This window comes from Phyllostomus hastatus, unplaced genomic scaffold (genome assembly GCF_019186645.2).
Source record: "Phyllostomus hastatus isolate PE091 unplaced genomic scaffold, TTU_PhHast_1.1 phas_contig_210, whole genome shotgun sequence".
Classification (NCBI taxonomy): domain Eukaryota; kingdom Metazoa; phylum Chordata; class Mammalia; order Chiroptera; family Phyllostomidae; genus Phyllostomus; species Phyllostomus hastatus.
This window is the reverse complement of record NW_025333737.1, coordinates 1,887,805-1,901,586: the sequence shown is the minus strand read 5'-3', so window position 1 is coordinate 1,901,586 and position 13,782 is coordinate 1,887,805. Positions and strand designations below refer to the sequence as shown.

The 13,782-nt window shown below is 50.9% G+C and overlaps 2 protein-coding genes across 5 annotated transcripts in view; one reads left to right on the top strand and one right to left on the bottom strand.

Moving 5' to 3' along the window:
- NXN (nucleoredoxin) overlaps window positions 1–4,703 on the top strand; it is a 141,045-nt gene extending 136,342 nt beyond the window's left edge. For all 3 annotated transcript variants that reach the window (XM_045837162.1, XM_045837161.1, XM_045837163.1), the window contains one exon: window positions 1,634–4,703. In XM_045837162.1, coding sequence (XP_045693118.1) covers window positions 1,634–1,816 — 183 coding nt within the window. In that variant the 3' untranslated portion in view covers window positions 1,817–4,703. The remainder of the gene's footprint in view (window positions 1–1,633) is intronic.
- Window positions 4,704–7,300: 2,597 nt separating this feature from the next.
- Window positions 7,301–13,777, bottom strand: MRM3 (mitochondrial rRNA methyltransferase 3). Of its 2 annotated transcripts, XM_045837340.1 has the most exons (4): window positions 13,422–13,777; window positions 12,945–13,189; window positions 10,871–11,038; window positions 7,301–9,382 (listed from the first exon to the last, which is right to left on the bottom strand). In XM_045837340.1, the coding sequence occupies exons 1-4, from the start codon at window positions 13,733–13,735 to the stop codon at window positions 8,865–8,867; spliced, it is 1,245 nt and encodes a 414-aa protein (XP_045693296.1). In that variant the 5' UTR covers window positions 13,736–13,777; the 3' UTR covers window positions 7,301–8,864. The 2 variants fall into 2 exon arrangements, with proteins under 2 accessions (XP_045693296.1, XP_045693297.1); XM_045837341.1 differs by lacking the exon at window positions 13,422–13,777 and having other exon boundaries at window positions 13,003–13,132.
- Between the last annotated feature and the right edge of the window lie 5 nt (window positions 13,778–13,782).

Sequence of the window (13,782 nt, the reverse complement as noted above, 5' to 3'; positions counted from 1 at the left end):
CCTCCCCCAGCCCCGTGTGAGATGCTATTAAATCTATGCTACAGGGCCAGAGACCTGGGCTCAGAGAAGGGACTTGCCCGAGTCACACGTTAAGTAGGCAGCAGAGAGGAATTGGGTGTGAGGTCAGCGTGACTTCAGAAGCAGGGCCCTGCTCCTTCTGTCCTTGTGGTTGGCAAGTGAATGGGCCCACCAGGTATTTGGACAGAGGACCTTGGGCATCCATTGCTCCATTCCTTACCTGGTCGCCCCACCCTTCCTGTGCACCTCACCTGGGCCCCTGGCCTCGGCATCTCTCGTGGTCCAGTTCTCTGTCCTGCCGAGAAGCACGGCAGCAAGAAATGAGGACGGACACCAGGTGCTGGAGCGTCGGGCAAGGACTGAGCGCCCCTGAGCCCAAGGCGCCGGCCCTCTCGTTCCACCCAGGGCTGAGGGGCACCCTGGGTTGTCTTGATCCTGGCCACTCTGGCAGGCAGTCATCCCTTCTGAAGCCTTAAGGGGCATTAAAATTCATCTCCCTGTGGTTTTCTCAGAGGGAGAGGGGAGGGGAGGTGGTGGGCATTCGATGTACAGTATTTGTCCAGGTGTCTCCCCCTCTCCCCCATTTATTAATCATGAAGACTGATTTGCCCGTGTGAGGGGCCTGAGTTGGGTAAACGGTGCCAGAGACGTTGTGTCCCCCAGACGGTGCTGGAAAGTGTGTGTTGTCTGTGGGGTGGGGGAAACAAGATGACCACCAGTAATCTTCTTAAAGACTTACCCTTTGAGGAAGCGATGGGGTTTTTTTTGTCTCAGAAACCAGTGAGCTATAAATTTCATGGTTCTTGCTCATCGACATTTAAGGCCAGGAACACCCCAGCCCTTTCTCGGCAGGGCGACTCGGGGCTTTTCATTTGGTTCAGAGTGTTGTACATCGTATAGCGAGACAACCCCAGATGGTATGCAGAGTCCGTTTTCTGTTACCTGCCAAAGAGGGTCAAACAGCGTAAAAGGTGATTCCAGATGATCGGCCCCTCACAAATCTTTCTCCTCGTCTTTGGATTTGTGTGTTTGCCTTGATACTTCATAAGGCTACATCTGACACTGGGGAAGTCCCCCTGGACAGTCTCGGGGACTGTGTGGCCTAGGGCCAGCTTCCTGCTCAGGGACATACAGCGACCCTTGTAAACCTCAGTGGTATTTTTATAGCCCCGGCTTCCCCACTGGCTCTGCGGGGCCGGCCTCCTGAAGCCACATGGTGGGGCGGGGCAGCTCTGTTTAAACACCTTCAGAGCCAAAATCCAGCGTGGCCTCAGGTAGTCCACAGTGGGGCCTCAGAGGGTTGAGAGTGGATTGCAAAAGTGAGTGATTGAAGGGCATCACATTCTGGCAGTGCAGAGGACATGTGAAAGTTGCTTTCATGCTAGTAAAGAACGAAGGCTTGCCTGGGAGTTTAGGGTGATGCAGTGAGAGAATCCGATGAACCAGCCTGCCCCTCTGCAAGGCAGGGCAGGGTCCACTGCCCCTGTGGGAGAGCCCGTCTTCCCAGGAGGGGCCCGTGAGGGGGTGGTTCCATGCCATCTGGGACCTGTGCCGGGGGACTGTCTACTCTTCCTTGAAGACTAATGGGTTCTCTCTCCCTTCCGGTGACTTCCAGGACGACATGACTGACTCCCTGCGAGATTACACCAACCTGCCCGAGGCTGCCCCTTTGCTCACCATACTGGACATGTCCGCCCGGGCCAAGTACGTGATGGACGTGGAGGAGATCACCCCTGCCATTGTGGAGGCCTTTGTGAATGACTTCCTAGCAGAAAAGCTCAAACCAGAGCCCATCTAGGGGAGCTCCGGCCGCATGAGACATTATTTAAAACTTGGTCTTCTCCTCCTCCTCCCCTTCCTTCCTTCCGCCCATGGACTTTCCCAGCGTGTCCTGAATCACACAGCCCAAGTGTCCAACCTCTGTGGTGCCTTGTTTTCTGCATTAACTCCTCAGCTAGCACCCCAGGGTGCGTGTCCTCTCAGCAGCAGAAGAACCCACCATGTTTGGAGACTCTGCTTGGGATTCCCGGGGTTGCCGTAGCCCAGCCAGAGCTGGGGCTGCGCCTCTGTCTCAGTCCCCCGCTCTCGGGGAAGTGTTCGCCAGGGTGTCCTGCTGAGCGAGCATGAAGGGACCATGCCTCGGTGCTCTGGCAGCTCAGTGACACGGGCGGAGCAGGGGAAGGGCCGCCACCTCGTGAGGCCTCAGCTTAGAGCTTCTGGTGAGAAATCCTTTTCTAGGTGATTTAGTCTGTCTCGGTCTGAGGGGGAAACTAGTTTGCCAATTGATTCTCGGGCAGGGGATCTCAGATCTCAAAGGAAGTTTGTGTTCTTTTCTGGTGAGAAAAAAGAAATAGCTACAGCAATGATTCATGGAGTAATTGCTTCCTTTGATTGAGCTGCTACCATGGGATAAGAGCTTCTCATTCCTTCCTTATCTCTTTCTTCCTTGATCTTGACCTTCTCTAAGTTTCTGCCTTCTCATGTGAACAGCCCCTACTAGCTCAGAATTTTGTTAATAAATTCTTCCCCTTGGACATCTTCCCAAGAAGATGCACTTGGCCGTGGTTCTTAAAGGAGCACTGCCTCTTGCCAGCACAGACCTGACTCGGCCCAGCTCCAGGCCTGGGACTGCCAGAGCTTGCTGAGTGCTTGGGCCCCTCTTTGGATCCTCGTCATTCCCTTTTCTTTTCAAAGCAGAACTGAAAAAGAGACAAATTACCAGAAGCCTGGCTTTTTCCTAAGAACCTGCAGAAAGAGCTGTACCCTGGGGTGGAGGGGAGGGCAGAGGACACCTTGATGGAGAGGAGGCCTCGGATCCACTTTGCCTGGTAGCTCGGCTCCTTATTTGGGTTGAACTGAGCACAAAAAGGAGAGTCATGTCTGTGTTCTCGGGAGTTGGAAAGGAGGGCTTTACCTGGGGACATGCAGGTGTCCGCCTCTCTCCACCAGGAGGCGTCAGGTTCTTGAAAGCAACCCCAGGCCTTACCCTTGGCTCCACTCTCAGCCAACCAAGACCTTTCATTTGGAAAACCCAGCCCCCACCCCCCCCACCCCCATTTAGCTGTAACATTCTTGCTCCAGCCAGAACTGGATCGTTGATTTGTAGGTCAGAGGTACAAAATTACCTTGGTAATTTTGGGTCTTGGTAATCAGACTGTTACTTGATGTCACCAGCCTGAAAATGCAGTCACCTCGTAAATAAAGCAGGCATCTCTGGACGTTACCAACCACTTGGCCTTTACTGTCCTTAATAACAAAAATCTTCTTGCTCGTAGTGCTGTGCCCTCTTAGGAGGTGGGCAGTGGGGGATTGGACACAGGAGGTCCTCTTGATTGTCACTGGATACCTGGTAGCTGTGTGTCAGAATTGTCGAGAACCCTGAGACCTACCGCAGCCATCTGTGAAATCCTCCAGAGGTCAGAAACTCGTTTGGATCAGAGCGTCAGAGGCAGGTCCCTGCTGAAGTTCTGGCTGCCCTCTCTCCTGGTCGGACTCACCACTGCAGGTGGTAGACTCTCAGATTAGACATCCTGGTGGACACGCATGCTCGTTCCCTCCCTGTCGGGGGGCGGGGGCAGGTGCTCTGAAGTCAGAGAAGTGTGGGTGGGGCAACGCAGGGCCCCTGCCTGTGTCTCCCTGCAAAGAGTGGGGCAGGAGTTGGAGACCCTCAAGCCACCTCTGTCTCAGGGCCAGGGGCTTCTCTGGGAACCTGCCAGTGTCTCCCTTGGGGGCTAGCTAGGGTGGGGACAAGTAGAGGTTCACCTTGATGGGAAGATGGGCGGGATTGCTGTCTGTCCCCTGTATCATGATTATCTTGGTAGAAAGGAGGCCTCACAGCAGCTACTTCTGGGGTGGAAGGAGCAAAGTCCAGTGAGGAGTCCCCGTAAGTCACTGGAACAGAAAAAGTAGTTCATCTGTGCTCCTTCTGTGGCCCATACAGGGCTGACTGAACTGTCTGCCTCTGATGTCAGCCAGACGCTCGACACGAGGCTGCCCCCGTTAGAGCGGATGTGAGGGTCAGTCAAGATCACCCAGACGGCTCGCTGGGAAGGTGTGTTAGGTTCGTATGGTGGTGACTTAGGGGGGGAGTGCTGGGGGAGGCACACCAGTGCCAGTGAAATGTCCGTCTTGATAGTGCTGGAGACCTTAAAGGTGATCGATGGATGCAGGCGAAGTGGGTGGCTTCTTAATTTCTACTAAGCACCTCCAAAATACTTTAAAATTCTTGTCGCTAATTGGAAGCAGGCTACCCCGCCAGCTGCCTGGGAGCTGCCGGTACTCGAGGGTTTCTGACAGCAGCCGAGGAAACGGTGCCCTGCAGGCTGAGGCAGGACGGTGGCTGTAAAAATGCCACCCTGGGGCTCCAGGTCTGTGTTCGCCACAACGACTTCCAGATTTGCTTCTCCAGTTTTCACAACAGAGATGAGATTGTTTTTTACCTGTCCCCAACAATAAAGATCTGCTTAAGATAAAAGGTACGTTTGGGATTGGTGTTACAATGTGAAGCTGCACATGCCAGAGGGCAGCTGTTAACCAGGTTCCTCTGCCTCCCCTCCATGTGGGTCCTGAACATTAATGGCGCAGGGAAGCCAGTACTGCTCTTCTGGCATCAGCCAAGCTCCAAGTGGTAATTTTCAGCCAGACTTTGTTTTTTCCTGTTGCCTAATTAAAGACACTGAAAAGCTGTTCTCTCCTGCTGCTTTTTTCTAGGGCAGCAAAATGAATTCTGCAGTGATATAAAGACATAGTAGGACATGGCCCAGGAACAGATCCGCCAGATCTAATAAGCTGTTGCACTGTCACCTCAGGGAGAAACCACGCGTGTGTGCATGCACGTGTGGAAGGACTGTACACTTGAGTTAGTGCTCGGAGAGACCTGAGCAAGTGTTCGGTCCATGCTCCTCCGGCAATGTGCCGTGGTCATGCACACATTCTGTCCACTGTCATTTCCCCTGGACCGGGCAGGTCATGCTTGCCCAACAGGGCCAGGATGCCGCCGCAGTACAGACTGCAGGGAGGCTCAGCCATGCTCTCTGCAGCTCTTCTCCACGTGCTGCTTTGGGAACCGACTGGCAGAGACCCAGGCTAGGCTTCCAAATTCGCCCTGAAGCAGCTCCGTTAAAGGGAGCACTTAGCCCACACCCCTCTTTGCTGATAGCAACAGGGTCAGGAGCATGCCCTGCTTCCCTCCAAGCAGGCTGCTCAAGGGAAAATTCTTCGGGGACAAATAGCTGTTGTTTATTAGCTTCATTATTGGTGCTAATGGTGCATGTGCAAAGGGTGAAATATTTTCCAGGAAACAAAAGGCTTGTATGTAGGAGAATTTATATTGGGTCTGCTTTGTGGCTAGGGTTTCTCCTACAGGGAAAAGGAGGACATTAGAATATTCTATACACACCTTACATGAAAGCACAAAGTAAATATGCTTCAAGATGTGTCTCACCCCCTTGGTGTTTGGAGTACTTCCCAAGCCAGGAAATGTGTTACTAAATTTGAGGACTTGTTCTAAGGGACTGTTAAGTTTCCATCAAATATGTGCCAAGGCACGGAAGCCTCTGTCCCCAGGCCAGGCGGCCATTGGGAAGCCCAAAGGGGACAGACAGCTTCAAGTCTGGATTTGTGAGTGCTTGTGCCTCACACAAGGAAGTCACCCACATGGCCCAGGATACAGCAGGGGGTGGGACCTTAGGACCAGGGCCATAACGTAGATCTCTGGACATCAGAGGATAGGGGAGCACCCCAACAGTCGAGAGCCACTCTGCCGGCTTGCAGTCAGTCGGTGTGTGGTGCAAGGGACGCTTGGAGGCCAGACCCTGCTGCAGCCACGTGGCCTCCCAGAACTTCGTTCCCTTCTTGCACTGTGAGGAAGCAGCAGTTTTGGTGACGGCCCTCTCCATAGAAGGGGTCAACTGAAAAAAGCGGCTTTCCCCTACAAACAAATGTAGGAGGAAAAGAACTGACACCATCTGGGATGTGTTCGGATTTCTCGGTCACACTTGGCCTTTGAGCATCGGCCCCAGCTGCTGTCGCAGCTGCTTCAACGTAACAGCCACCTAGTTCAGAGACTCAGCCAGAGCAGTCACCCCAGCTCAGGCTTCCAGCTTATTACCTCCGAGTATTAATTGACAAAAATAAGATCTTGAAGTTTTAAAGGTGCCCAAATGAGTGTTTCCTAAAAAATTAAAAGCTGAGCCGGTCAGATCTACTCCTGCAGGAGGACGGAGGGGGCCGAGCAGGGAGCCCTGGGCCCTGCGGGGCAGCTGGGATTTTCAGCACCAGCCCTGGAACCCTGGGTGACGTGCTGCTTTGGAGTCTTCGGTGGCAGAATGAGAAAAGTGGAGCTAGATGCAGCTCAGCTTGGATGGTGGTGGCATCTGGTGTTGCCGTGGACCCTGGGGCAAGTGCTCAGTCCCAGCTGGGGCCTCAGCATGGGATCCCGGCAGCTGTGACTGGGGGAAGAGAAAAAGTCTCAGCTCCCCCTGCCCTGAGGCTCCCAGCCAAGGGCTGGGCAGTGGGTCCCCAGTGTGACTGGAGACATCGGCATTTGCCCAAAGCTGCTTTCTCAGAGGCTCCATTCAGAGGGAAGAGTTACACTAGTTTGTTTTGGCTGTGACCATTTCTCATTTGTATGCATTTTCTCCTTCTTTTGGTTCCACTGTCCTCACATACTTCAGATTCTGTCTGGAGAATGAGTGACAATCTGGATGAGCCTCCAACTTCAGCACCTCTGAGCACAAACGGTTGCAAAGGCCCCGTGGTGGAAGGAGACTCTTCACTCGGTCCTTTTCAACTAAAACCCAGAGAAAGTCCCCACCCTTCCAGTCAGGGTTAGGAATGGTTTCGGGGCATGGCTGCCACCTTGTGGCAGAAGTCGTATTACAGCTATGCCCAAACACAAAGGCAAGGGGCAGCTTGGGCAACCTGACAGCCTCCCTATCAGCCAAGCAGTCTTTTGCCTATCAGGTACTGCTCAGTTTTTATTTCCTGGGGAAATGGTGACAGACAAATGTTGGCCTCAAAATTGAGAAGAATTCAAGATGGCAATTTTCCAATATTACTCTGCAAACAAGACCTTCACCACTTCTTCCCCTGTAAGTCATTGTAAAGAAAGGAAAATTCACCCTCTCTTGTTAAATTACACCCACAAAAATATGAAAGAAGCTCCCAAAACATGGTACTAGGTAAGCCACTGACCACAAAGTGAATGCAATGTAATTTCATTTCCATCTCCCACCCAGGATAAAATAGGCATTGTTTTTCTGAACAAGGACAAGGTCTAGGGTTTGTTGTTCTTTCACTGATTTTTATTCTGTAACAAAAATCAGCAGGAACAGTGACTCAGGGACAGAAACTTCGGGCTGGTTTCATGCTGAGCACCACCTTCTGTTCAGTGATTTGTTTCTGGAGCACTTTCCCACGGTGCTGAGACCAAATGTCAGCGGAAGAGTGGTCGTTTTCCGGGCTGCCTCCCAGACTTAGCCTGCTGGTATGACGGGCAGTGTGGCTGGCAGACTAGGCCCAGCCTTTAGGAGCTCATCTACCCTCTAAGAGATGACAGTCAATCTGTGGGCCACTTGCATGGGCCCCAGAAGAGGGCCCCAGACTGGCGGGGAGGGGCACCAGAGCAGCAGTTCTGACCTGTAAGCCTAGGAGAGCACAGGCTAACCAGAGAATGTTCCTGCAAAACCCCTCCTCAAACACACCGAAGCAACCCCACCCTGCCACTTGGGGCATGAGTCTGCTGGATCTTTTGGTTCTCTTGAGAGGAAGTTCAACCAGGACCTGGGGCAGCCACGGGAGAAGGGGGATCACAGCTCCTCTCAGGCATGCCGGCAGCTAAGCCTCCCTGGAATGAGCAGCAGAAGGGCTCTCGAGGAACCCTGACCACTATAGGAGCCACTGCACGGAAGGGATGCGGTAAAACACTACCGCCAGTGTCCTTCGTCGTCCACGTCTCCAACCACATTCTCCGTGCCTGCAGACACTGCTTGAAGTCAGCCTCCTACTTCAGTCCCACCTGCCCTCCACACCGTGACTTAAAGCACAATGATGACTCTCTGCATCCGCCCTCCTGTTCCAGGCCACACCCAGCTGGCCCCTGGTAAGTGAGGGTCTGGCTAGCTCTGGTCCCCTGGGGGTTTGACACAAGAGCAGGGTCTTGCTGCAGTGTTGTGGGCCCAAGGGTCCCAAGTTCACATCCTCAGAACCTCAGCCTCCCTCCTGTCACAGCAGCCAGGAATGCTGGCATTTTCCTAAGCAGTTCTGTTCCTGTGTGCAGGAGAGAGGCTTAACGTAAGTAGCTCCACTCACTACGTTTAACCAAGTGTTCAGGGAGTAAAAGGGGCACAGCTTTCCCGACAGATGCAGGGTTAAGCTGAAGATGGTAAAACTGTTGTCCTCCTTTCCTCAACAGAGTCCTAAAAAAAAGTCTCTGCAGAGGTGCCAAGAACGCATACCACCACCCGATGGATCGAGTCACTTCTACCAGCCACTTCACCAGAAATGGGGGGACCGCGTCACACGCACACAGTGGCTGTAAGTCAGGGCCTGAGCAAACAACTGCAGAGGCGGGCACAGCCGAGCCACAAGAACAGCTAGCTACTGAGGGCCATCACCTGGGGCCTTTACAGCTACATAAAAAATCAGGGAGATGGGGGATCTCAGAAGAATTCTGACCTTTGAAAATAGGCAGAAATCCTTTAAGGTAAATTATTTTTCCAGTAACCAACAGCATTGTGCCTACCTGCTGGGGAGCCACCATTACTAACTCTGTAGGAAGAGCTGGAGACAACCTCAAACCAAGGATGACTTCTACGTCCCTTCTCGGTGGCAACTCCTGTCTCTGCTTAAGGGTCCGCCCTTAACCGCAGCTGTCTCTTCGCTTCGAACAGCAGGATGCTGGCGGCCATGGCCGAGTTGAGGCTGTCCACACCCGGCATGACAGGGATCAGCAACCGCTTGCCCCCGGTGCCCTCGGCCAACTGCAGGGACTCCAGGCTCACGCCGTGGGTCTCTCCCCCTATCACTATGGCTGCTGGTGCCTCTGCCCAGTCCGAGTCGTAACTCTGGACCTCAAGTTCAGGGAGCCAGCCTTTACCGGCTCCAGTTTCTAGAACCTCCTCTTCCTCTTCCTCATACTTGTGCAACTTCGAGAGTTGTCGGTCACACATCCAGCCATGGTCACTGGCTTTCTCAGATATCTGGGCCTGGGCATAAAGGCCACAGTTGTCTGCCACGTAGACACGAGTCTCTGGAGGCAAGTAATTGGGTACCAACTCCCAGTCCAGGTTGTTGATGATGGGCACCTGGAAATGTGCACCCATTCCCGCCCTCAGCACTTTGGGCTCCCAGGCATCCACACAGCCTAGAAAATAGAAGAGAGGATCCAATTAAGATTACAAACCTTCTACCCTGGCCAGGCAGCTCAGCTGGTCAGAGCATCATCCTGATACACCAAGGTTGTGGGGTTGATCCCCGGTCAGGGCACCTACAAGAAGCAACTAATGAATGCATAAATAAGTGGAACGACAAATCGATGTTTCTCTCTCTCCCCCTTCCTTCCTTTCTCTCTAAAATAAAAATTTAATAAAAATAAAAAAATTAAAAAAATACAAACCTTCCCAGACAAGGGGATTATGGAGTAAATCAGCTTAATTGTGATCAGGAGTTAAAACAAAAAATATCCTACTGTAGCCTTCACAATTGCTGGCACCTCTGCCTCCCCCATTGTGCCAACATCCAGCAAAGGGACTGTAGGAGGAACTCCTGGGTGTGAAACTGGTTTTATTCATCCCTTCAACACTCCCCATACACCTCTGCCAGACGCTGTATGGGAATGTGAAGGGCACTGAAGTCTCCAACCCTAAGGAGCTCATGGTACAGAAGATGCATGAACAGGGTAACAGAAAACCCTTGCACAAAGCAGGACTATCAGGACAAACATCCCAGAGAACTGGACACTGAGCTGGACCTTGAAGGACAGGAGGGCCCTGTCTGAGAGAGGCCCCAGCGGAGGACCAAGTACCATAAAGGCAGGAATGCCACAGTCTGAGAACTGTAAGTACAGGGTGTCGAGAAAACCGACGGGTGGGTGTGGTGGGAAGCAGGCAGGGACCAACTGAAAGGAAGCTGGGGACACTGGGTATGAGGAGCTTAGGGTTTTCTCCAGGGGACAACATAATGACGCTGAAGTATTTTAAAATCCCCTCCTGCACACCCGCCCCCAAGTTGTAATAGGCATTTTAGGCTCGTCCCAGCTGTTAGGCAAGTCTGTTTAGAACCAAGCTTACTAATTCCTATTTCTAAGGAGACAGAAAAGAAATGTAATGAGGCTAATTTGTGTAGGGGGGTGTTTGACTTCCGAGGCTAAGAAAGACATCAGAATTTCATAACTGCGCTCTGTTGAAATCATTCCTTTCACAGCATTCAGAACGTCAAAGAGTTAGAAAGGCATCCCACACCCAGCAATCTGAGAATTTAAGCTTATTAAACAAAAACTTGACACCAAGTGTTAAAGCTGGCATCTATTTCTTTTCCTGAATGCAGTTCTTTCCTTAATAACCTAGCAGGTGTAGAACTAATTTTAACAGATAATCAACATTTACTGAATTACTATGTGCCAGGTACGATGCTAAGTATTTTATGTGCATCAGGTCACTTAATCCTTAAAATAACCCTACCAGGTAGATTGTTATTATACCCACTTTACAGATGAGGAAAGTGACACTCAAAATGTGCTCACAGACATGTAACTGATAAGGGGCAGATCCAAGGTTCGGACCCATGTATGTCTGCCCACAAGGCCAGCTCACTTACAAGCGGCCACCAGTCCACGCAGCCCTGTGTGCCTTACCTTTGGTGAGTAAGACTTTGCTGCAGCCTGCCCCAGCAGCAGATCTCAGAATCGTCCCCAGGTTCCCAGGGTCACGGAGATTGTCACAAATCAACAATAAGGGCAGTTCATGGTGAAGCCGAGTCTCTGGGAACGTCATCTTAACATGGTCGGGTTTGGCAAAGATCCCTGAGGAAACAAAATGGAGTATACTTGTCTAATGTGGGCATGGGTGATAATGTGACTTTTCCTTTACTCATCACTTTTTATATTCTTAATCACGTGAATACATTCCAAATTGGAAGACTTCAAACATAAAGTCCTACCAGCAATCCCCCATATAAGTGCTATCAATCTTGGAATATATCCTATTCTCTCAGATCTGTTCCAAGCAGCTGCCTACATATATGTACATCCGCCCATACATAGGTGCTTTTATTCTTTTACACAAAAAGAAATCTTACTCTGTGTTAGTCTGTAATCTTATCTATCACATGTCTTGGAGAATTTAACATGTCAATGAGTTCAGAGCTACGTTATTCTTTTCACTGCTACATGTTATTGTGTAACAAATGTGCCACATTTAACTCTTCCTCGACTGACGTTTAGACCATCTTCAGTTTCGTCTATTATAAACAACCTTGCAATAAACAACCCTGAACGACTCTCTCTGTACATACGTCCAGATATTTCCCCAGGAAAAACACCTGTGAGTGAAATGAACAGTGTGTGTGCACAATTAATGCTAATGATGCTGCCAAACTGCTGTCCCCACAAGTTATTCTAGTTCATTCACACCAGGAACACACAAATGCCTGTACCTACCCTACCAGGGAAGGCAGTGGAATGGTAGCAGGCATCTGTGCTGTAAAAAGATCCTCCACTGAAGAGTCACAGCCGCCAGAGCATTCAGCGGGGCAGGGAACCCTAGAAATCCTTTAACGTCCACTTGAACTATAGTAGTGATGAGAACTCACTACTTCTAGAGGCCCCACTTACATAACTAGATTTTAGAAGTCTGACAGGTTTACCCCCCTACTCAAATTTGAAATAAGACATAAGGACACACTGAATAATATGTATTTTTAAAAGCCCTGAAATCACCAAAACAATAATAGTGAAGAAGAGGCCACAGAAATCCAGGATGGACTGGCCACAGCGCACATGCCCAAAGCGGCAAACATGGTAAAAATGAGTGACACTTCACTGCAGCATGGAATAGTGATCAGGGATAGCTAGTAAGAGGAGAGTTACTCAGAGTGGGTGGGAAACTTTAGTAGTCCAAGTCCTTTCCTCCTAGGGAGAGTTCTGAGTACACAGGCACCGGTTCTTGTGACTTGCTGGGTTGCAGAAACAAGACAGTCCCCAGAATTTTCTCTCCCAACTAATAACAGCACAGCAAGCCCACCAGCACAGGGAATACACAGCTACACAGGTAGGATGGGCCCGGACTGAACATCAGAATCTTGAAGATAGCTCCGCCTGAAGATAACTGTTGCTTACTATCTAAGGGGAACCTCTACATGTACTGCCATTCAGTTACAATGTCAAAAAGGTATAAAGAATTTAGTCTTTCCATATTTAGAAAAAGCTTTCTAAGTGCTAACAGACATCACAGTTACATAAGCCTGGTTAAATACAACCAAATGAAGACAAGGTTTCCTGTTCAATGGGCTAACCAGGCCAATGAATTGCAGCTGACTGCTTAGATTTGCTTCCAGAGAAGGGGAGTCAATCATAGGAATCACCCCACTGTCAGAGGTTTTGAGGAAATGGATGGCTAAATATTTTGATAAACATTTTCTTAATTTTTAGTTGGACATTAAAAAGGTTGAAGAAGTGACCTAAAAAAAATGTGTGAGGAATAAAGAGCCAGAATAAAAATGATGATGAAACACTGGCTTCAGTTTCCATTAAAAAATACTGCAAGATGCATGATTTGTATAAGATTTGATGACTGTATTTTTCTGGATATCTTAAGAAAACGTTAGGCAGTAACATTTTGAACTTGGTTTAAATAAAATCTGTTACCCTAAGACACGTAATAACCAATAACCCCAGGTGTCTACTTCCATGACACACTATGACCACTGACCCATTATTCCTTGTGGTGTTACTAGGTCGGACCAATCCTTGATATCCTCAAATTTCACCTTAATGAGGCTGACCCCTTTCAGCTTGTCAATGGGCAGCTCCTTTAGGTACTCCACGCGGCTAAAGAAGAAAACTTTGGGCACAGCACCAGCCTTGAGAGCGTCTGCAATCAGCCTGCGACCTTCCAGCAGGATCTTCCCCTGCTTTTCCCGAAACGGCCTGGACTTAACTATGGTCATTACAGTGCTGTGGGTGGAAACAGACTAGTCGTTACCAAACATCCCGGATACGGAGACACACCTAGTTCCAACAGACACAGAGACAGAAACAAACTTAATTCCGAGAGATACTTATTCTGCACCCGCCCCGGCATAACAAAAACCAGCGGGTGGCACCGGAGTTAAGTCCAGAGATTAAGGTCCCGCGGCGAGGTGGGCAGAGAAACAGGGCTGCCCCACAAGCTTTGGGAACACATCACCTCAGCCTTCTGTCCCCAGGTAAAGCCTTATCGTAGCGAAGCCCGGACTCTTCCCAAGTGCTGGGCTTCTGAGACAGGGGCGCCGGAGGCGGCCGCTGCACTCGCGGCGCGTGGGGGCTGCCCTCGGCCGCCGCCTTCAGGGGCTGCTGCCGGGAGCCAGGCTTCCGCTCCGCCGCCGGTCCGGATGGAAACAACACTTTTACCGGGCTCCGCCGCAGCGCCCGGACCCAGCGCCGGGGGTCCAAGTCCCAAGACTGGACCACCGGCAGCAATGGTCGCGTGGACCACCGCACGCCCTTCACTAGGATAGCCATCTTCCCCCTCGCCGTGGGTCGCGTCACGAAAGTGAGCCGGCGGCGAC

What these genes read in the sequence shown, in the direction of transcription:
- MRM3 (XM_045837340.1), bottom strand. Translation starts at nt 13,735, where the DNA reads ATGGCTATCCTAGTGAAGGGCGTGCGGTGGTCCACGCGACCATTGCTG. An exon ending in AACACCACAAGGAATAATGG is followed by an intron (nt 11,039 to 12,944) that starts GTCAGTGGTCAT and finishes TTGTTTCCTCAG; the next exon opens with GGATCTTTGCCAAACCCGAC. An exon ending in CAAAGTCTTACTCACCAAAG is followed by an intron (nt 9,383 to 10,870) that starts GTAAGGCACACA and finishes TCTATTTTCTAG; the next exon opens with GCTGTGTGGATGCCTGGGAG.